Source organism: Schistosoma haematobium, chromosome 6 (genome assembly GCF_000699445.3).
Source record: "Schistosoma haematobium chromosome 6, whole genome shotgun sequence".
Lineage (NCBI taxonomy): Eukaryota > Metazoa > Platyhelminthes > Trematoda > Strigeidida > Schistosomatidae > Schistosoma > Schistosoma haematobium.
Genome location: NC_067201.1, coordinates 21,173,895 through 21,198,247, shown reverse-complemented (window position 1 = coordinate 21,198,247; position 24,353 = coordinate 21,173,895). Strand labels below are relative to the sequence as shown.

General features: G+C 37.3%; 1 protein-coding gene across 2 annotated transcripts in view; it reads right to left on the bottom strand.

Moving 5' to 3' along the window:
* Positions 1-22,406, bottom strand: part of MTMR9_1 (Myotubularin- protein 9) — a 34,582-nt gene extending 12,176 nt beyond the window's left edge. For both annotated transcript variants that reach the window (XM_051217113.1, XM_051217112.1), the window contains exons 1-11: positions 22,239-22,406; positions 19,225-19,414; positions 17,936-18,084; positions 16,835-16,963; positions 14,508-14,802; positions 10,096-10,200; positions 8,504-9,110; positions 6,337-6,475; positions 5,046-5,130; positions 3,577-3,646; positions 613-754 (exon numbers count right to left, since the gene is read on the bottom strand). In XM_051217113.1, the coding sequence (XP_051065746.1) occupies positions 613-754; positions 3,577-3,646; positions 5,046-5,130; positions 6,337-6,475; positions 8,504-9,110; positions 10,096-10,200; positions 14,508-14,802; positions 16,835-16,963; positions 17,936-18,084; positions 19,225-19,414; positions 22,239-22,352 (2,025 nt within the window). In that variant the 5' untranslated portion in view covers positions 22,353-22,406. The remainder of the gene's footprint in view (positions 1-612; positions 755-3,576; positions 3,647-5,045; positions 5,131-6,336; positions 6,476-8,503; positions 9,111-10,095; positions 10,201-14,507; positions 14,803-16,834; positions 16,964-17,935; positions 18,085-19,224; positions 19,415-22,238) is intronic.
* Positions 22,407-24,353: the final 1,947 nt, after the last annotated feature.

Here is a 24,353-nt window from a genome sequence, read left to right as displayed (position 1 = left end):
TTCAACACTTACTTATGTTTAAGTAAGTGTGTAGTGTCACTAGTCCAATAGTTAGACACCTTGGTTGACAGCATGGCTTACAACAGGCCAGGTGTATTAATTTGTTTATTTCCCCTTAAATCTTGAGTTTTAAAACTATTTCATACCTTACATTCTGAGGATTAACTCTTCCTTTAATCATATTATGTATGTCTAATCTTTATTGTCACTGATACTACTACTAATACTACTTTGTATCATTAGTAGGAGGGGTTTGGAGTTATCCTGTCGAAAGTATTAGAGACTGAATCTTTATCGATCTTTGTTGACATGTGAATATCCTGTGATGACTGACTTAATAGTCACCATACTACAACTTATTGTGATAACCACAATTTATGGATTCTAAACACTTCTAACTTGGTGTTAATCTCACGCTGTGCTGATGTGCAATGTGGGCAACTTCGATAGATGGACATATGTAACCAGTTCTAAGTTGTTTTTGACTGATAATGGATTTAAAACAACACTGCAACCTACAAACACACAAAATATGGAATCAAGCGGTTAATAGCTGATGACTTATGAACTTTCTCTTAGCAGTTGTATCAAATTAACAATCAATTTACTCACTAATGCTTGTGCAGATAAACAAGGCCAACATGCATAACTACCATCAATTATGGTTGTTGATTGAGAATTATCATCATTTTTTTGACCAGAATAAAATGGATTCTGTAAACGACTAGTCACAAATGGTTGATTGATGTATGACCTTAGGAAAAGATTAAAATATACACTAATAATATATTTTGACATTATAAAAACACTGACGATAGAAATGACAGTGATTATATGTCTACGTCTGGAAGGAGAATACACACAAGTAATATCGAACTTGGGATATTTATGAATCAGTTCAAGTTGCTACACTATATCAGGACAGAAAAAGATCATTACAAATCCTAGAATAGAAGTAATAACAGACTCGGTAGGGACAATAAAAAAAAACATAGCGAACAGAGATGATTCCGTAAAAGTGAATTCAGGGAACAAAAAACAACACCTGAAGGACAATAGAGTGAAAACATATATAGCATTGTGACTGAGTCTCAACAATATAACGCAACATCCCCAACCATTGGTTACGACAGCCACTCGGATCTACATCACGTACTATGGATTTACCTAAACACATCAGTTCAATGGTGAATGACTACATTTACTGTTGTCACGTCTTGGTAGCCCCTATCTTCTTCCCAACCTACTTCTATATTTATAAACATCATACGACAAGGTAGGTAGCGGTTACACATACGTAATGGATGTTTAGACCACCTCAGTTGATTAAGATTCACTATCTCATCAATCTATTTGCCACCCTCACTTACTACTCTGAGTTTAACCTCGGCATTGCTCACTTAGTGGTCCCAAAATGCATGAGTCATGCTTCAAAGATACCTATGACCGAATACTAATAGCCTACAAATATGCTTTATTCCTTTAAAGGATACTTTATAACCATAAAGTAGGACAGAACAAACTACTGCTCACTAAACTCGACCTTTGATAAATGAGAAAAGATTAGTGGACGACTAAACAACGAAATAACACAATTCATTTCAACCACTAATAATTATAAACTATTATACTTAAAAAACACACCCTTTACAATTACAACGGATGCGCACTGCTGAGGAGTCCCATACTAGGACGAAACGGCCGTCCAGTGCTTCCAGGTTTTCAATGGTGGTCTAGCTTCAACTGACTCATGATTTCAATCTGTGAAAATTTCTAAAAATCTCCACAAACCCCTTCTGATAAAAATAAGTAGACTGAGAAAAATAATTAGAAACAGGAAGCTCAATTGATTTGTGAGGATTGCTTGAATCATACCGTTGATGATAAACCCAACAAATAATCAGTTTGTTTTGGCCAGTGTGCATCCAGTGTGGATAGCCTCGATATTACTATTAAGTATAGTTGGATAGTCGTTAACAGTGGAGTACAGTATGGCCGTCCTGTCGTACTTGTGACTTGTCAAATGGATGCACCTGTAATCCAATGCTGATGTTCACATGAGGACTCAAATCAAGCATGTTTCTCTTTAAACGCCTAAATTGTTATCCACTTAGCTACTGAGTACAAATAGCCACTGGCTTATCATTAACATTAGCATGAAAATTTAAACAACCTCCACAAATGAATTAAAATTCATTCCTGTTGCATATGCCAATTGTTGTAGGAACTCAGTAGCTCAGTAGATAACGCGACGGGTGTTTGAAAGGATAGGCATTGGATCCGAGTCTCAATATGCACATGGACACTGAGGTGTCCATAGATTCTAGCCAATATCCAATTATGCGTACAAAAAAGTCAAGTTTGAAATAATTTCTACCCAACAATGCTAATAAAATACCTGTTTTACGCTAAAAATCAGTTTGCTCAAATTATATCCTTTACGGATTGAGAATAAAAAATTATTTAACGAGGGTTTTATATCTGATCCTATAAAAACCAAGTGTGTATAGGAGAGATGATGGATATTCAGACGACCATCATGAGTTAATTGTAGATTAGAAAAACAAAAATTAAAACATCTCAACAAGAATGAACAGTTGTAATCTGAAATACGTATGGTATGGTAGTAGCATAAACATATTTTATTATTTATTTTAACACATAAAAACTGGCACAAGGGGACATCAGTTACATATGCGCCACACAAATCTCATTTGATATGTGTGAGGGCTGTGATACTGCCCGAGTGCCCAAACAGAAACAGGTGGTTTTCTTGGGGGGCCACACCCGGAGCCTTCGACATGAAGGTCTGATCCACAAGGCAGTGGAGCATCGTAAGGATATGCAGTCCCATAGTAGCCGGTGACCAACGATTGGTTCATACGCCATTTGTTCCTTCAGGATACTGGACCCTATGAGCACCATTGATTTGGAACCAGGGTTTTTCACCTCCCCTAGGTGGACTCTCCATGTCCACCAACCCGGTTAAAGCACCGAACATTCGCTTTTCATCCTCTCAATTCCGTAAACAACACCCATGGTGCGAGAAGGCAGTGAGTAGGACTTCCCTAGTAGAGGCTATATACGCGTGGCCACAAACATAACCGGCGTCTGGAAGATCATTGGGAAGATTCTCTTCTATATTGCAAATAAAACCACTACAAGATACAAGACAGTAAGATCTACAGCCATAATGTGACAGACTAAACCATGGAATCAATTGACTTATTCATTACTGGTGTTCAATAATCGGTCATTTAGATACACCACTCATATAGTCTGTGAGGAGGAAAGAAACTGTTGTGATGCGCGATGTCCGAAAGCTGATAATGATACGTACTCTTCATGTACACAAGCTCAGTTACCCTGAGAAAAAACACAAATGAGGAAGAAAGTATATCTGGCTAAGCTGAATAGATGGTATATACACTCCCCTCAAAAATTAGACATATTCCGTAGAAAGGAAAATCATTTCTCAACCAATCACATACTCCTAAATATTTGGTGATTTTGAATTGATCTATTATATCAACTTTCATTGAAAAGTTTGCACTATTCACTTGGCAATTAACTTACCATAAAGAAAATGTTCTAGATGAAATATCCAATTGTTCTCTTTCTTGTGAAGAATTGCCCAAAAATGTACCTTCAAGAAGAAGAAAAAAACCGAGAAAAATTAAATTGTAGCATACGACTGTAATCAACCTATGAAATGAGTTACATTGAACTGAGAGAATGAGTAAATGAGTATTTCAACGGAGGCTATTCACAGAGATGATGCAGAATGATTGTAAATCTAATGAACTGATGAAAACATGGAATGATTTCTTATACCATTCGGTATCTGATTCACTATCTCTGTAATTCATAATGAACTGAAGTCGAGGAAATATAGTTTGTTCATATGATCAGACTATAACCAAACATTTGGAAATCCCTAACAAGTAGAAACTTTCAGTGATATTTTGAATAATTCAAACATATATGAGACATTTAAAGTAATTAGTCCATTTGATAAATTTCGATAGTGTAATAAAAAAACGAAGATACATGAGACGAATATATTTATGGTCACAATTGAGAAGTAGTTCAGAATGAATAAAATTGATGAAACTTCAGTTTCAGAAGGGGTTTTGTGGAGATTGTAGTAAACTCAATAGTTGAGATCATGAGTCAATTGAGGTTAGATCACCATGGAAAACCTAGAGTCACTGAACGGCCGTTACGTCTTATTGTGGGACTCCTCAGAAGTGCGCATCCACGACCCCGCCTCGCGGGACACGAACCCTATCGGTCTAGCATGCGAGCGCTTAACCACCAAGTCACTGAGCCGGTCGGCATCCAGCGGTGTTAATATCTAACTTCAACTAGTCCGCTAAACGTTAGTTGTTTTTTTCAATCGCTCTATTGTTATTTCATGTTGTATCATCTTGACATGCATGTTGTTCTCTTTCATGACCACTTTGTATTTCGGGAACAAAAACTTTAAATCAGCTAACTTAACTGAGTAGCGAGAGGCTTTTCTTATAAACTGTGATCAAATTTTTTAAAGCTTTTATGGCTCGATTACGCATATTTATTGACTGGACTATAGAAAAATCAACTTTCAATGGTTAGTAGCTGAATGTAGTGATAAGTTGGCAATAAGGAGGTGAACTCACATTCTTAGGGGGCCACACCCCGAGCATTTGACCTAAAGGTCTAATCCACAAGGCAGTGGAGCATCGTGAAGAGATGCGGTCCCATGGTAGCCGGTGACCAACGATTGTTTCATACGCCATTTGTTCTTTCAGGATACTGTAGCCCATGTGCACCATTGGTTTGGGATCCGGTTAAAGCACCCATATGCCCTGGTATGGCCGAGAGTGGGGTGGGCCTTCCCTCCCTCTCGAAATGCTCTCACACGGCCACGCGTATACAGCCTCTGCTAGGGAAGTCCTACTCACTGCCTTCCCGTGGCGAGGGTGTTGTTTACGAAAATGAGTGGACGAAAAGCGAATTATTACAATGAATACATCAACAATAATAATGTAACTAATACTCACCATATTCAGAGAAATAAGCATGTTTTGCAATAATACAAAGCAGTTCATCAGTGAATTCAAATGAATTCGGATATTGACGAAGTAACTAAAGAAAAACAAAATGAGAAAAAAAAAGAGTCAGTAAATGAGTATATAACAATAACATTATTCATCATAAGGAAACAGAAGATAGTTTGATTAGAACGACATATCTCATTTAACATATACTTAACTAGTCAGTCAGTCAGCTACAACGTAGGACCAGTCACATATATGCATCTGTCCAAGTTGCCATACCTCATTAACACAACAAGACGAACACCGGATTCATAAAAGTAGTTAATTCAGAGGTGGTAATATATAAAAGAAAGATTGCAATAAGGATATAGTACAGGAAGAAGGAATTAGTTAGTAGAAAGAAAGATATGAAGCGATTTTAATCTCTTAGTTTAAGGGATGATAGAGAGTGTACACACCTACGCCATTGTGATCGATTCTGAGCCATGTCACCAAGAGTCTCCAACCATTGGTTACGATAGTCACGCGGACTCCAACCAAGTAGTCTGCATCTCATAATTAACTAGTATAAATGTTGATAGAAACCCATTCACCACGTACAGATTCATAGGATTTGGCTTGAAGTTACAATCTAAATATGAGGACTAGTGATACTACACGAATCTTCAAACCGAAATATTTGTTTATTTAAACACATAGACATTGGTATGAGAATGCACCAAATATATATGTACCACACTTTATCATTCAATTTATGTGAGGGCTGGAATACTGTCCGGGCGCCCAAATCGAAACAAGGGATTTTCTTGGGGGGCTACAGTCGGAGCCTTTGACCTAAAGGTCCAATCCACAAGGCAGTAGAGTAATGTTAAGAGATGCAGTCCCAATTGTTGCTAAGTTTTTAACATTAGACGCAGGTATCATTTACTCTATCATATGTTTTAATCACCCTTTATGTTATTAATAAAGGAATTCTTTCGCTTTCCAAACATACCCACGAGTTAATTACTGCAGATATCTCAAAAGTTCAAGTTAGTAACTAATTTATGCATTATTCCTTAATAATAGAACCATTTATTTTAGACAATTGTTGTTTCTTTTTTAACTTTGGTTTCACATGTATCTTAATCCTATAATTGAACGCTTCGATAGAATTAACAAATAAGATTGAGTTAAGACTAGATTTAGAATTGGGGATAGGATTATGATTAAAAGTAAGAGTTACTGATGCTACACATGGAGCAAATTCAATTTTACTAAAAAATCTTTTCAAAATAAAAAAAAACGCACCTACTTGCCAAACACAATCCAAAAATAGAATAAACACTGGACTCTCATCTTTTGGTGGTTTAAGAGAGAAAGCGGAATTTTGACAACGATCTGCAAATGGATGTCCGGCGTTTAACCATGTATGGTCGATAAGTTCTTGAAATCTAAATAGTTGTGAACGCAACAAGATTAAACGAAAAAAGATGACAGTTAATCAAAATGTATTAGTATTTGAAGTTTCATATCACGAACCAGCCTTCATTAGACCTTAAATAAAAAGCAGGAAGTATTAGATACCTGTTACATCCTAGTACGGGACTAATCAGTAATGTGTATCCACGATCTCACAAGGATTCAAATGATAGTCACGTAATATCATGAATATACTTAAGTTAAAAATGTAAACCAATACATGACGACTAAGTGATCTGGAGGTTAAGCGACTCCACTAGTCTTGAAGATCCTAGGTCCGACCCCTGGTGAGATCAAAGAGTCAGTCCCGTACTAATACGAAATAGGTGTCTAATGCACTCAGGTTTTCAGTTGATTGTTTTAATCTCAGCATCATAAATCCATATGGTATACCTTAGTTGTTTCATCCTCAGTGGTGGTCGCCAAAGACTCCCAAAACGAACAAACCTACAATATTCATGTCTCATGGTTAGAACATTAGGTCATACAGATGCATTAGTCATATGTGCTGTAGAACTTAGAACATCGCGTCGGTGATTCAATGGTAGAATGCTCGCCTACCACGCGGGCGTTCCAGGTATACAGCCACTGCCAGTTAAGTCCTACTCACTGATTTCTCGCACCACAGGTGTCGTTTACGAAATTGAGAAGGCGAAAAGCGAATATCCGGCGCTTTAACTGGGTTGGAGGACACAGAGTCCACTTGGAAAATTTTAAAACCCTGATTCCAAGCCAATGGTGTACATGAGGTCCAGTATCCTGAAGGAATAAATGGCATACGAACCGATCATTAGTCATAGGCTACCATGGGACTGCGTCTCCTGACATTGTTTCACTGCCTTGTAGATCAGACCCTTAGGTCGAAGGCTCCAGGTGAGGCCCCCTAAGAGAACCACCTGTTTCGGTCAGGGCACCCGGACAGTATCAAGTGACCTGTGTGGTGCATATGTATTGGATGCCCCTTTGTACCAATATTGATGTGTTCAAATAAATAATAAAATAAAATAAACCTACAATATTTGTACATTGGTTCAAGTTAACATAACTTATTGGCGCAACGAAACGAAACTGTTAGTGCAAATTTCAAAATAGAGATAACTGGAAGATATTATCAATAACTATTATAATCCACCACGATTGTTACCGAATTTATGTGTATCAAGAATGTTTCCTTCAACAGAAACTGATCATTAATCATTTAACGCAGAAAAAAGTGTTTCTCCTTGAGAAACAGTGAACAGACAACCAATCGTTGATTTGTACTACTTGTTTGTAAGAGATTGAGTCTTCCCGTTAATGATGCTAGTAGTTAAATTTTGATTATTCTTTTTTTCTTATACACGTATCCTGGGTGAATTACCTCGATATTAGCATTATGTTTTTATATAAAGTTGGAAAATGGTTAGCAGTAAACTCCGGGTTGCGTTTCGTCCTAATAAGGACCTGTCAGTTGGACGTATGGACATCCCAGTTCCGATGCATATATCAGGACCCGAACCCAGTACCTTTCGTTTCAAATGTCCATCGCGTTATTCGGGGAGCTACTAAACCCAGAGAGTCATTAGATTGTGCAACGAGGGTTGAACTTATCAATAGTTGATTTGTTTAGAAAAGCTGTAGTTTTTTCCCACCAATTACAATTCAATACTTCCCATTAATTGATGAAAAACCAAAGATCTAAAAAACTACTGTCCAACTATCTCTAACTCAGAGAAAATACAGTGGATGAATTTTCACAAACAACTTTTACATAAAATAGCTGACGCTTTGTACTGAACAGATACTTCAACTTCCCGAGACTGTTATGATATAAATGCCACTACCAACTTGTTATGAGTAGGAAGAATGAAACTTGTATATACTGAACTGAAAATTAATGTAAACTAGGGATAGTGAATTATTTTCAGCTGTTACAATTCACAGAGAATAGTATAAACTGAAAATTATACTGTAAACAGTACTACGAGAAAAACCCCTCCAAACAAGCTAACCCCAATTACCCCTGTATAGTTCTAGACTCAGGATTTAATATGATTTGAATCAAACTAGCCACGAGAATAGCTCGATCAGTTCCTTTTCGACTTTGCACTAATACACATGATCCACGTAATTTTGCCTCTTCGAAACTTTGCTCCTTCGATGCTCTTCTCTGTTTTTCAGCTAACAAACATTGTTCTTGTTGAAGTTGTTGTTGAGCGAATGCATCCAAAGCGTCCAAAGCTGTTGCTCCAGCAACAGCAGCTGCTAACGCTTCACGAACTAATGATAACCAAGCTGAAAGTTTTTTTGATTTCTTTATATTATTATTACTACTTAAATCAGATTCAGTAGTTGAATTAGTAGACTGAATATCTAATTGAGCGAAATTCGAGATCAATTCATTTTTACTCGATGTATTTATTTGTTCACGAACAGTGATATCATTAAATGAATTGACTGAATTATCACATGGGATTGATGCAGCCGTGGAGTTACGTGATCCAAAACTTCCTATTGGATTCAATGCAGCACTGGACAACATTCCAATAGAATCACTAATTCCGGATTGAAGTGCACCAAATGTTGTGTTGCTTGAAGATCGAGTTACACGACCATATGATGTACAAGCTTTTATTGATTAGAATAAAACAGAATAATTTAAACACTATCAAGGTGTTTTATAACTCTAAAAACTGCAATAATACTTTAAGATTAGTCAATAAAGAAGGCATGTATTGTTCACACGCTCAACAAAACAATATTTCGTCCAATGTATATTGATTTCTGGGATATAAAAAATGTCTTAAAAGGTAAAAATATTTCATGACTAAGGAGAACATCTAACTGTGGTCAGTTGTACAATGAAAATCGATTATTTCGGTTGGGACATGTGTTATATTTCCCTATGAATACCAAAGAATTGCGTAGGCTGTAGGATTTTTTAATCATTATTGTCTTAGAAGCTATGCTCGCGAATCATCGAACAACTGCATTAGCAATGCTGAAGTTGTGCATAGAGTACTAGGCAAACAGATAAGTTTGGTTATGAGGTTGTGAATTTATATCAACCGTGGTTGGGACATGTTATAGATATCCCCAACCACCGCCTACCTCGACGAATGTTGTCTGGTATAGGAATAGATTGGGAAAAAGCTATTAGGTGAACAAACTGAAACGTGACATCAGTCCATGAAGACGTTGAAAGTTGATCTGAATCATATAGGTATTTGCAGACTACCTGGTAGTGATCTGTATGATGATGTCGATTAGTAATTAGCGACGTTTGGTGACACGGCTGAAAATCAGTAACAGTGAGGCAGATGAATGCACTCTTTATCTTCCTCTGAATCTTCAGGCTAACTATTCTTCATGCATATCGTTTCATTTCGTCTCGTAGAATAATGTTCTCAACGTTAATTGTTTTTTATTATCCTAGCAGTAGTAAGGTAGTACGGTTGTCAAGTCCAAAATTTTATAGAGCGTCAATCAAACTTAAGCTAAGCCGTCACAATTATTCCCAGACAGAATCAGCAAAACGACTATTTGCCAAGGGAGAAAAAATTAATAATGGAAACACATAGAAATACATAAACGAGCTAAAAAAACATCTTACCATAAATGAATTTCCTGAAAGTGACAATCAAGTTACCCGTAGATTCTAACGGTCTACAAACTCGTCTCCATTGTGGATAATATTGTTCAAATTCAACAACACCACCTGGAAAGGAGAAAAGGGGTTAAAAGAGGTTAGTGTTAATTGGATTTTATTTCATTGTCAATAATGCAAATTTCTAACATGAAAAACTAACGAACAAATTGAATGGTTGACAGATCTGTGGAGATTAGTTTAATTTATAGGTTGTTATTCATCACAGACTGGATATCAATCACCAAAATAAAAGCATATGGATAATAATGTCTAACTTTAAGATGAGTTCCTACACTACCAGTGGATGATTGTGACAGATGAAATCCAACCACAATGGGAAAGGGTTAGTCACTATCGACAGGATCAGTTTACTGTCGTGCTACAACGTAGATTGAGTGGATTCAGTGGTTTGAGAGTACGTCCCAGCTCGAAGTAAGAACTGAAGGTCCTAGATTCAATCTCAGATAGGGCAGTGATTATGTACTGCTAAGACGCTCCATTATCAGATGAAATCGTCGTCAAGCCTTCACTAAAACCACATATACGCCAGTAAGATTGTTTATAATTGACTTCCTTGCTAGCATTCTCCATCCAACTCTGTCCTGGGCAATCCTTCCCAGTTCTGTCTAGTTATTATTCATTCTTTTCACGTCTGTTTCCAATTCCCAACGTAGTGTGTTCCTCGGCCTTCCTCTTTTCCGTTTCCCTTCAGGATTCCAGGTTAGCGCTTGCCTCGTAATGCAATTTAGTGATTTCCACAATGTATGTTCTATGCACTTCCAACGTCTTTTCCTAATTTCCTCTTCAGCTGGAAGCCGGTTTGTCTTCACCCACGGTAGGCTGTTGCTGATGGTATCCAGCCAACGAATATTGAGTATCTTATATAGACAACTGTTTATAAATACTTGTACCATTTTGATGGCAGTTGTAGTAGTTCTCCACGTTTCAGCCTCGTACAGTAGGACTGTCTTGACGTTCGTATTGAAGATTCTGACTGTGATGTAGGTTGACAGTTGTTTCGGGCTCAATATGTTGTTCAGTTGTAGGAATGTGGCCCTTGCTTTACCGATCCTCGCCTTTACGTCTGTATCAGATCCTTCACGTTCATCGATGATGCTACACAGATACGTGAAAGATTCTACATCTTCGATAGCTCCCAGGTTTGTGTTTTTTGTGTTGTATTTGAGGATCTTGCTTTTTCCTTTGTGTATGTTGAGGCATACTGATGCAGAGGCTGCTGATACACTATTTGTTGATGTGCATGGGATAGAAGGGCCAGGTCATCCTTGTTATTCCTTGCTTTCCTTCAGATGTCGAGGTCTCCATAATCCATTCAACCACCAGAAGGAAGAGAAAGGAAGAGAGTAAGCAACCTTGTCTGTCTCCGGTCCTCACTTGGAACGCATCTGTCAGTTGTCCTCCATGCACGACGTCGTAGTCTAGTCTGTCGTATGAATTCCGAATGATCTTGACGATCTTCTTATGAACTCTGTAGTCTCGAAGAAGTTTCCATGCTCTTCTACTCACACTGTCAAATGCTTTCTCATGGTCGATGAGATTGAAGTATGGTAACGAGTTCCACTGAATTGATTATTTAACGATGATCCGTAGTGTCGCAATTTGGTCTGTGCATGACCGATCCTTACGGAATCCAGCCCATTGGTCTCGAAGTTGGACGTCTGCTGAGTCTTACATCCGGTTCAGCAACACTGTTGAAAACGTTTCCTGGTACTGACAGTATTGTGATACCTCTGTAGTTCTCACATTTGCTCAGATCTTTCTTTTGTATCTTGATGAGGTATTCTTCTTTCAGGTCTGTCTGCATTTGTACCTCCCTCCAAACCTTCTTGAAGAGTGTAGAGCATGTTTGCTGTTACTTCTATGTCTGACTTTAGTGCTTCAGCTGGTATATTGTCAGGTCCTGCTACTTTCCCATTCGTCATTTGTCTGATGGTCATCCTGGTTCCCTGGATCGTTGGTGGAGTGACATCTATAGGAAGGTCTGTGTGTGCTGCTTCGATATCCGGTGGATTTATTAGAGCTGGTCTATTCAAGAGTTCATCAAATTGTTCTACCCATCTGTTCCTGCCCTTGAATTTCAGTGATTGGCTTGCCCCCTTTGTACTCAACCGATCTCGCTGGTTTACTATATTTCTCTACCAGTTTCTTCGTTCCATTTAGTTGTTTCATATTTCCTTCACTTGCAGCTTCTTCCGCTATCGTTGCTAGCTCTCCCACGTATTTCCGCTTGTCGACTCTAACGCTCTTCCTCTGCTTCTTTGCTTCTGTGTATTTAGATTGTGCTTTGATTTTCTCTGTTATTGTTCGGCTGTTGTTAATTGCTGTCTTCTTGTTCTCCCTTTCTTGAATCTTGTCCAGGGTTTCGATAGAGATCCATTCCGTATGATGATGCTTGTTGCAGACCAGCACCTCCTGACACGTTGAAATTAATGCCTCTTTATCCCTCTCTAGTGGTCCTCCATAGAAGTTTCTTCTTCTTTGAGTAGATCTTGTAATTCTTAGAACCTGCTGTTGAGAGTTATCTTGAATTCGTCGAGCTTATCAGTACGTCGAAGGAAGACTGTATTGAAAGTTTTTAATGCTGTTTCTCTAGTTGTCGAATGTTTCTTTAGCTTCAGTTTCGTCTTGGTCACAACCAGGTGACAATCTGAAGCTATATCAGCTCCTTTCCTGGTTCTCACGTCTTCCATTGACCTTGTGAATTTTTTACTGATGCAAATTGTTGCCCTGGTTGTTAGAAGGGGCATCGGCCTCGTGACTTCCGAAGAATCCCGGCATTCATCACGAAGCGTCATAACTCTTCCTTCAACTCCCAGGGCAGAGTTTGAATGATTCAATCTGTTTAATCTGGTTGGAGTTTGTTTAGCAAAATTTTCTTCTACCGGATGGGGTTGACGACCCCATGTCCAACCCTCCTCCTTTACCCGGGCTTGGGACCAGCGGTAACTCTAGAAGAGATACAGGCGGAGTTATTTATAATTGAAGAAATATAATTTTATAATATTGTAATGAAAGAAAAAACTGAACGTACAACGTTACACAACCTGACCTAATTAAAATTTCTCACAAAAATTACAGTTCTTTTTAATACAGTGATTAATTATTCATTTGTTCTGGCTGTCCATTGAAATCTGGTCAGTCTCTGTTGAAATATGGGTTCTTTGAACAACCGTCTAGATATTGTTTTGTCGTTACAGGTTTCTTCTTACTTCAATTTGATTAAATCATGTAGCCACACTCGAAGTGTGAGAGCTAATGATACTAGCCGGTTGCCCGAACCGAAGTGGACAGAGCGGGGTCAAAACCCAGGACTTAACGACTGAAAGCTAAACACCTTTACCACTAAACCAACACTCTGAGTTGTAGATAGTAATGTTTAACAATTTAGTGGTTCTCTAGGATTAGTAGTTTAATAGATAACATATTAGTACTTGAAGTGACACCCACCGATTCAAGGCCTAAAACAAATACCGACAGCATTAGAAAGCAGATATGTTGAAGTGATGAGCACAGAATAAGACATTCTCGAGTCCACTACATAAAAAATAAACTCTAATTTAAATCCATAGAGAAATTTACTCTACTAACCAACAGTGTTAAAAAGACACATATGCGCCACACAAATCTCATTTGATGTGTGAGGGCTGTGATATTGCCCGGGTGCCCAAACCGAAGCAGGTGGTTTTCTTAGGGGGCCACTACCGAAGCCCCCGACCTGAAGGTCTGATCCGCAAGGCAGTGGAGCATAGTAAGGAGATGAGGTCCCATGAAAGCCGGTGACCAACAATTGGTTCATAAACCATTTGTTCCTTCAGGATACTGGAGCCCATGTGCACTATTGGCTTGGAATCAGGGTTTTCCAACTCCCGTAGGTGGACTCTCTGTGTCCACCAACCCGGTTAAGGCGCCGGATATTCGCCTTTCGTCTTCTCAATTTCGTAAACAACACCAGTGAGTAGGACTTCCCTGGCATTTCGAGAGGGAAAGCGGACTCTCCCTTACTCTCGGCCTTACCAGGGCATTTAGGGGTGTTAAAAAGATTAACAACGAACAAAATAATTGATAGATTGGGCCAGTCAAAAATCGACCAGATGACAAATGCACGTGATTGGTCAAGAAATGACTTTCATTTCTAAGGAATAAGATTCACCATTAATGGTCTAATTTTCTAGGGAACAAAGAGATATATCTATGAATGAGTATACATATATGCCCATTCAGTTTGGTCAATAAACTTTCTCATTCTCAGTTGTTTTTTTACTCGAATAACCGGTTGGGTTCATGTATATAGTTTGACTGTGTAATGGTAATAACTCTTGAAAACTGCATAATATCACAACAACAACATAACTCACTTGTTGCTTGGGGTTTTTTTGTTTCGTTCTGTGTTCTTAAATCCAATATAACACCTCTACATCTATCTGGTAATATACAAGTAAGTAATTGTTCATCTGAACGACATCGACCAGTATTGAATGTTGAACTAAATGGTGATATGGAATTTTTTGAAGATGAATTATTCATTAAATTATTCGATTTTGTTGATGAAGTTAAACTAGAATTAGACGATGATAATAAAGTTGAAGTATTTTGATTGTTGGTAATTGTGGATTGATTAATTAATAGTTCAGCAGTTATTAATAAAGTAGTCTAAAAGATAGGTTAGAAAAAGAGGTAACAAGTGATTGGAATCAAGCATAAAAGTTATTCAGTGGCTGTCTATTGAAATCTGGTCAGTCTCTGTTGAAATATGGGTTCTTTGAACAACCGTCTAGATATTGTTTTGTCGTTACAGGTTTCTTCTTACTTCAATTTGATTAAATCATGTAGCCACACTCGAAGTGTGAGAGCTAATGATACTAGCCGGTTGCCCGAACCGAAGTGGACAGAGCGGGGTCAAAACCCAGGACTTAACGACTGAAAGCTAAACACCTTTACCACTAAACCAACACTCTGAGTTGTAGATAGTAATGTTTAACAATTTAGTGGTTCTCTAGGATTAGTAGTTTAATAGATAACATATTAGTACTTGAAGTGACACCCACCGATTCAAGGCCTAAAACAAATACCGACAGCATTAGAAAGCAGATATGTTGAAGTGATGAGCACAGAATAAGACATTCTCGAGTCCACTACATAAAAAATAAACTCTAATTTAAATCCATAGAGAAATTTACTCTACTAACCACTAGTGTTAAAAAAAATAGGTAACAAGTGATTGGAATCAAGTATTGAAATCATTCAGTGGAACCGAACGTTTATATACAGATATATCACACATACTAACGGAAGAAAATACAATTTATTATGGAAAATCAAAACTATATGAACAGTTCTCTTAATAAATAAATTAGATGATTGATACTGTTAATTATGAACAATGATCAACCTACTACGATTTCTTGTGTAATTCGATCAAAGGATTTATTATCTGAATGATTATTGATAAATTTTATTTCGAATAACCTGTCTATGTATATCATTTCGGCAAATTATTTGGTCTAGATGTGAGCTACAGGTGAACGTTTTGCGCCCGAGAACGGAGGTCCTAGGTTTGATTTCCGCTTGTGGGGTTGTCAATTGGTACTGCTAAGGAGTCTCATATCAGGATGAAACGGTCATCGAGTACTGCCAAGTGATGGTTGTCTAACCTATGCCAGTTCATGATTTCAATCAGAATATTTTAAGTTGAGAAAAATGTACGAAAATCTCCCAAGAGTTGTTGAAACTGAACTGAAAGTTGAGTAAAATTGGGCGTCTCTCAAAAATCCGATTTTTTTTCTGGAATATTCACTAGTGACGAATCATAGTTCAACGAGCATAATATCAAGATTGACTTTAGAAAACATTCAAAACAATACAAACAGACAGAACAAGTGTATTGTCACAAACGAGAAGTATTCTGAAGATTAGATTGAAGTACTCCAAATTTCATAGAAATGACCCCAACTTGGATGTTCATTGAATGAACTATGTAAGCGACAATAAGATACTTGAACTACTGACTGGAAGCTATACAAGAACGTACAGGTTAAAAAAGACATCTACAAAAAATACTAAGTGTACTACTATGATGAGAATGATGAATGTTCGCTTATTTCAATGCTAAAACAGATCATTTGTTGACATTTCAAAGTTATATCATTGAATACTACCTAGAAGAATAACAACAAAAAAGGTTATATATAGCTTCGAATGAAGTCATATGACAAGTGGACTATACAAAGCGCCCTGTAATGATGCAATTAACACATGAATGATAATGGAAAGTAAGTACTCTTATATCACGAGTTTATTAAAGACTAAAAAACAATCCTAACTAAAGTTGAACTTTGTTCACGAAGACATTATAGATCCCAATAGTAGAGTTAAGACACTGGAACTATACATTAAGCAATCCTATAATAAACTGTACGAAATATAAAATGTGACCTCGTGACAGACACAAGGAGAAGTAGACTGGTGAACGAATCACTCGAACAAATTCACCGAAAACCCTAATTACTTCACTTATTTCGGTTTATGGAAGCAGTGAGTAGTATCTCTATAGGTTTTCAACATACAACAACAATGTGGATCAAAGCTGAATACCTAGAAAAAAGAAATTCATACTTAATAAATGAATTATAACACAAAGTTACAACTAACAAAAAATGAAAATGTGTACATAACTGGCTCATACTTGTCTTGGCTTATGATAGTATACCAGTAGAGGAAAACGACCACCATGACGAAATCGGCTACTTTCTTTAATCATTTGATCATCACATTTAACAGGTACAACAAATGTTTTCGGATAAGAATTGCACAACTAGAACGGGAAAGATGAATAAAATGAATGCAAAGCGGTCATGGAAATAATAATGTATGTGGTTCGTATCACAAACAAACTTTAAATAGGACATTAATGAAAAACATGAAGCACTGAATGACTGTTTCGTCACACGATTGGACCTCTTCAGCAGTGCACGTAAGCAACCGTCGGCGAATCAAACTTTCTGGCTTCGGGTAGGATGCCTAATCTTTAGACTATTGAGTTACCAAGCAATGGTTCACATTAATAACTTCATTGCCCGACTGCAGATGCTAGCTTGACGAAGTGGTCAGGCCCGTCTATCATAACAACACAATCGAACTATATTGCTTGAGACGACTGTTTTTTTAAGCCCAACCATTCCAGGTAGGTCAATGGGGAAGCAGTGAGAATAGAAGTAACAAAGGCCTAAAAACGAGGTCGTACTGTCGTTTGGACAGGGATGTAATAGAAGTAAGGTGTTCATCCAGACAGCCAGCATCTGAAATGATACTGCCTTCTCACTCACAGAGTAAAAATGGGTTAGAAAAGGTTGATCCCAAGGACAGCATACCTTACTTTGCCCCATGGACTCCCGCTGCCAACACCAAGGGCTGTAAGTAAAGCGCTAGCTTACCTAAGACTATTCACAAAAAAGCTGCGTGTGATTGGGCCCAAACGGTTGTCTCTTGAACTTCGTGACCACGACACCGAATTGTCAAGAACACTACTAATCCAGTTTCCTTTTAGGTCCCTCAAATTGAGTGTCAATACAATATTCGACTCCTAGCCAGTCAGTCGTAGTCAACGTAAAGCCCAAGTCGTTGAGTTTTGTACAGACTCTACCAATCAGCCACTCACTGGAAAAATAACTCCCTACAGAGCATTCAACTAAGCACAAAAAACTGTCCTAATACTATACATATAATACAATATTAGGAAAATACTTCACGGCAAGATGTACTACAAAGAAAACAAAATACTACTTACTAAATAATTCTCATTTAATTGGCTTCTACGCCAACTCCCACCAGACAAGATCTCTTTGATATTATTAGGCCAATCAGTGGTTTTTATTGCGGGTAAAAGTGATAATTGGTTGGATTTATAAGAGAATGGGTAAAGCAATGTTACGTCATCTATCAGAAAAAATATAAGGGATAGAAAACCTTTAAAAACATTTACAGATTGATCTAAGACGGTAGATGGAGATAGTCAACATTAGAAAGTATCTGCAATCACAAACTCACTTGTTCAACATATAAAACAATCAACAGCAATCATTTAAGCCGCAGTGAAACAATCTTCAACTACTGATAATCGTTATGATCTCCACTTATACGACCTAGCTATTCTTATCTCTAGCGCTGATTAGCTAAGAGATGGACAATCAGCGTGCCCCAACATAATCCTACACGGAACGTGTTTTAATTAAGTCTATATTTCGCTGGCAGTAATCGAGAATGATAAGCAGTAATTTAAAAGCAACGAATCCAATTATTGATATATCAGGAGGACTAATAAGATCCGATAGCACCACAGTGCAAACAATACCGAGGTCCAGTAACGTGTTCAAGTGAAGTAAAGATAATTTAACTGATATCACGGAAAGATCGTCGTATTATGAAATAAGGTAGTGGGATGAGAGGTAGTTGTATAAGACTAAGTTCATAAAAAATCCCTGGTTCCAGTGGTAGAGCTTAAAACATTATCAAACATGACTTAGAATGGAAGCAAGTGATTACTTCACTACAGTTTTCTATTACATTCTTCGTAAGATAATTTGGACTTCCTTAACAGAATAACATCTGTTTTGGTACATTGTGGCATGCTAACAGGTACAGACTACCTAGTTGGGGTCAGCTTGATCAATGCAATCAATCGTTGGAGATGTTAGGTAATATGGCTCAGAATGTCACAATAGCCAATATGTAGTCATTTTTAGTACTACTACTACTATTACTAGTAATTCTACTACCCAAACATTTTTTTCGTAATTTTATCTCGCTGTCCTGATATGATGAGGCAAGTTGAACCACTACATATATGCGGCAGATTATAGGTGTCGTACGATTAACTGTTTCGTTCATTACACGTAGTTTATATTCATTTATAAGTTAATATGGTCTCGTTCCATCTTTCTGTGTTTTGTTCAACCAATAGTTTAATAAGCTATAAATGAAATAAAATAAAACACAGAGAGCTAAAGAAAAATTCAAAAAGAACTATTAATAAAAACATAAGTAGTTGAGGTTATAAATAAGAAGCAAAATACTTACCGATTGAGGATACTCCCTCTAATGACTGCTCAAGAGAACGAGCAACAGAAAGACTGTTAACAGTTAATTCATAAATATGAAAATCTTTTGTATACAAAACAATCGTATACCCAGTTAGTATGGATGGTGTGAATCGACGTTCAGTAGGTGATTCGCACAAGCGAAACCCGTCAATTGCTCTGTACATAATCTTTACGAAATAAAAGAAAAATTATAGACAAGTCAAAAGATAATGAGAAGTAATTACTTGGAGAAAAAGGATAAATCATGTAAACAATGGACTATAGAACATAATTCAGATCATAGACGTATATTATGCTAGAATTTACCGAGTTCAATTCACTGTATAGAAATCATTCGACGCAGACAACGCTTTGCAGACATATATAATCAAGTACCGAGTGTCACCTACCTATAAAGGTCATTTTTCACAGCCACAAAGCAATGGATGGACTTCATATCAGAATACCCACTCTTTGGTCGACGGACAAACATCATCTACATCATAGGTAACACGTTTACAAAACCCAAATAAGGTAGAACAACAGTACTGAGAATTCATCGGCCTCCAAGGTCTGTAAGACTTACAAGATAAGCCAAGTGGTTATGTTCAATAGTTCACCCTCCTACTGTTAAACTACGCAGTGATATACATTAGGCCTTGGACGATATTTTGCACTTGAAGAGAAAAACTTACATGGAGACAACTCTAACGACAACTGCGATATACAACAGCTCTACTAACCATAGTCCCCCGGAGACCTGAAAGATTAATGTTGTTTAGATTTATTGAACGAAACTAAAGAATGGTTGAATTTACATTCAAGTTAAATCAGTTATATATCAATTGAGTGGTAACTAATTACACAGTTTTATTAACTGAGTAATTGCCAGTACATACAAATCTATAATGAAGTGCCCAGTACAATGAAAATGCATTGAAAATCAAGTAACTAAATAAAACTGACATACAATGAAAATTAATGACAAGAATTCATGAAAATGTGTTGAGTTTACCGAGTGAAAATTGCCTTAAGATTAGTTTTCTTTTGCACACGTATTTGGTCATACAGTATTTTTTGTTTTTGTATGAAGTCGTTTGGCATCGAATGCCCGTCTTCTTCACCGAAAATCTGGTTCTGGTGTTCACAATGCTTTAATTTCTTCATGAGTGTTGGGCAAAATATCAAGTTGCATTCTTATAGTAGTAGTGGAATTAGGAGTAGTTCTTCTACATAACTGATCTAAAATATCGAATCCATTTGCCTTTTCTTACAGACGACTCATATAACACCTATCTTTTCGTTATGTCTCATTCTATCCATCGGTGAAGATTAGTCCGACAATCCTGTACAAACACTGAGGTCCTAATTTGGAATTCTGGGGGATATGCTTTACTTTCAGACGATCTCCGTGACGGCATAACATGGTAGGTTGTTCTAACCACGGGTCCTAAGTAAAACAGGAATAATCCACATCCCTTTATTTTTCAGAGACATCATCTAAGATGCAACACACTTCGTTGAGATTTTGAAGCACTAAGTTCAGAGCGAAGTGGCATAGATTTAACAATGGCTATAATAATTTTATCCATATATTCAAGGTTCTTATTGGATGGCTCTACACATTAATTAATTAATTTCTTCACTACATTAGTAACCCGAGGTAGTGATGACATGACTACTGATGAGTCTCAGTTCAACATTGGTACATATTCTCAGAGTACTCCTATAATCTTTATGTAAATCAAGAGCCGACTCTAAAAACATCCAAAACACAACCAGAATGTCTGACAGTCAGATGGTCACTCATCATTAATTTCATCAAAATGATGTTAGTTAAAGCCTATTAGAGGTAGAACCGATGTCGAGTAAATTATGTGTGAAATTGTTTTTAGTCCTAAAGGTTCACTAAACTGCATGACATTTCATTAACTCTTGTAACTGTCGTATCCGACTTGTCTGCCAAAGTACGGCTGACGACGTCCATTTCTAAAAAAATGCAAGTCGATAGCGTGTCTAACAATCTGCGTGCAGGATTATCGCAGTTCCACTTCTCTCTGTCAACTGAAGAGGAACTAGAAGGGCTGAAGATATATCTTCAACAAGACTCTGTTAGTTCAAAGAAATCGTTATTCTACTTCAAAATTAAACTGGGGAAAATTATTCCCCATAATGACAACAGGGATGCGAGACTTAGAGGTAGATATTTATGAAATTTCTTATGCTGAAATCGAAAAGTATTAACACCAACATTCTTACTAGAATCTGTCCTATTGAGACAAATAAGACGTAAGTACTAAAAGTCTATATGAAGTAGTATTTTGTTTGAAAAAAAGACAAAAAATACAATTTTTTAAATAAACTACAGATTTCCGTAGATAATCATGTTGATTACGACGGAGACGTGTGGCTTGGACGCTGGTTTAAACAATATTTCTGCAAACTGAAACTAAAATTTGTCTTAATCAACGTCATTCGTTACGAGATCCATTCCTCTAACAGGTTAACTGAATACAAACGTTAATTTCCCCAGTGAAGTAGTTCTTCGGTCTTAAAACTACTTAAAGCAGATTTAGGTCAAAAGTAGACTATTTGGCGGAAGTGAAGCTAATTTTTGTAGATGTAGGTTAGAAGTAGACTGTCTTAAATATAATGAGGAGCAAATAACTTAGTGCAGATTTGAGTGGGAAGGCCACTTGAAGTAAACAAGTGATTTCGGATGTTTTTAACCAGAAGTAATTGTAGGGAAATTCTCACTGTCTGCAAGAGCAGGTGATGAAGGCGACATTCTGGAGCATTTTCTCTCAGATTCGCATAGAAAATTTTTATGGAATGTCGTTTCTATTTGCTTGGGTGAGATTGAAAAATATTTTTCATACAACCAGATCAAACTTTTACAGAAAGTTTCGTCATTACACTGTATGGTGTTTAGTTCGACATAAACAAGTAATGATTCAACCTTAATAAAACATGTTTCACTCTTTCACGTCAACACTTGAAACGCTAACTTACCATAACGTCGGAATCGCGCAACTGAAATGTGAGGTGGTGTGGACCGAAGGTTAGTCGTTTGGATCCTAGAGACTGAGTTGCTGTAAACACGCGCACATTCTCGAAACTAAGCATAGTGAGACACGCTTAAGTAACCTTGGGAAATCGATTCACCCGCGTGCCAAAATCCAGTATCCAATATCTCGAGATTGTATGAACCGATTGATTTCTTTACGATTGTTTTTCTGTTGCGTTAGTACAGATCAAATTTCTTTTTATTATCCAATGATCAGAATGCTAGAAACTCCGTTGTGTTAATTGCAATCAGATTTCGTCTTCAGTCTTCACAAATATGAACAGGTTGGTGGACATGTGTTAATCTTCATAGTTTGCTTTCAAATGGAAGTTCAGATTCTCCTTGAAAACGTCCACTGATAAGTATAATATCACTTGTAGGAGTATGACGTTCCAGTCACTGACTAGGTGACTATAAAAAGGAGCCCCACTCTGAGTTTATTAGGTTGCAGTTTTTGGATCTTCTTGCTATTGCGTCGAAGATTAGTATTGTTGAAGGGAGCAGGAAGACCATAGATATTAACACCATTAATCGTTATAGAAAGATACAGAATGCCAAAGTAAGGTCATCTCGTTTTCTACGATATGATAGTTACTTTCTGGCTTCTATATTTCATAACAATCTATCACGATGCATTAAGGTTTCCAGAACTAATAACCATCACATTGCTAGGCAAACGCGTGATCCACCTCACTTTAAAAAATAATAAGGTGATAACCCGAATGCTATGAGAAGACGATTGTTGTAAGCAGTAAGTACATAAATAAGTTAATTAGTTGTTAAAGTGGACAGTGTAAGGCGACAAAAATGTACGGACTTGAAATATAGAAATCAGGTGGGGAAAAAGTTGATGATATGTAGTGACCATGACAGTGGACAGACTAGGAGAAATGGATCAGGTACTGCTAGCCCACGTGGGAGATGATAATACATATATGTCTTACAAGTCTCCTCTTGGAGCTAACTAATAAAAGCGGTGCAGTCACTTCGGCCGGGAAAGATTGTCAGTTAGGGGCATATAATGATCAGGAAAAGTGGGACAGTTCTGAGATTTTCCAAATGGAGTATCAGTTTGATTACTTCAACTTTTGAATACTTGGTGCATCTTGGAATTGCATCAGTTACATATACGTAATTAATTCATTTTATTGATCCGATTTTTATGTCCGTGCGATTATTTGGTGTGTATGTGTTTACCGTTTTCTTTGTAATTTACTCCGCTTCGTAATAATTGCATCATGAGGCTTTCAACTAGGTAGTAAGTACTGCAAAAGGACTACGAAAGACAAATAAGCTTGCTGAATTCTCATGGTCGTCAATTTCTGTCTCTCAGTGTTTATGGTTTCTTTCAACCATTACCAGTTAATTGTAGTTGGTGTATCTCACAAACACTCGACACAGTAGCGCCAAGAAAAATTTAAGGTAATTCGAAACTCATTCATTTCACTTACTACTTCTTTTCTCTCTCTGTTTTACATATCAATTCGTCTTCCCATTTATCTCGTTTCACAGAACGAATGGATAGCTTAAGCCGGTATCTGTCAGAATAAAGGAGATAAGTCTCATTTGACGATATTGGGCATGGTGGATGATTGTATATTCCCATGTGCTCTCTCACCTGATCACTTGGAAGACTTTTGATGATAATGTTAGGAGCTGTTCAGCTCGCCTATCGCAGTTCGGATTCATCATGATTGCCATTCAGAGACTTAAAAAACAGCTCATTTCCCTCCTTTCCTCAGCTTTTGAGGTTCCACCGAATAGTGGAACAACTTAGGTACCAGTATACGTGCTGATGGTTATTCCTAACGCATTGTTAGAACCTTGTCATCTTTCTACAGAAAGTTAGACAGTCTCACACGAGCGTTAAGTCTCAGACAGTAGAACATCAGTGCTTATGCTTAGATAATTCGCATCACTTTCGTAAAATATACCACCATCTCAATACCATTACACTGATATATGTCTTAATCACATTAATACCATCCCTATGCAGATACGTATCTCCAGGAACACATGGGTTTTGTCCACATATACGTGTAAAATGGAAGCACAAATCT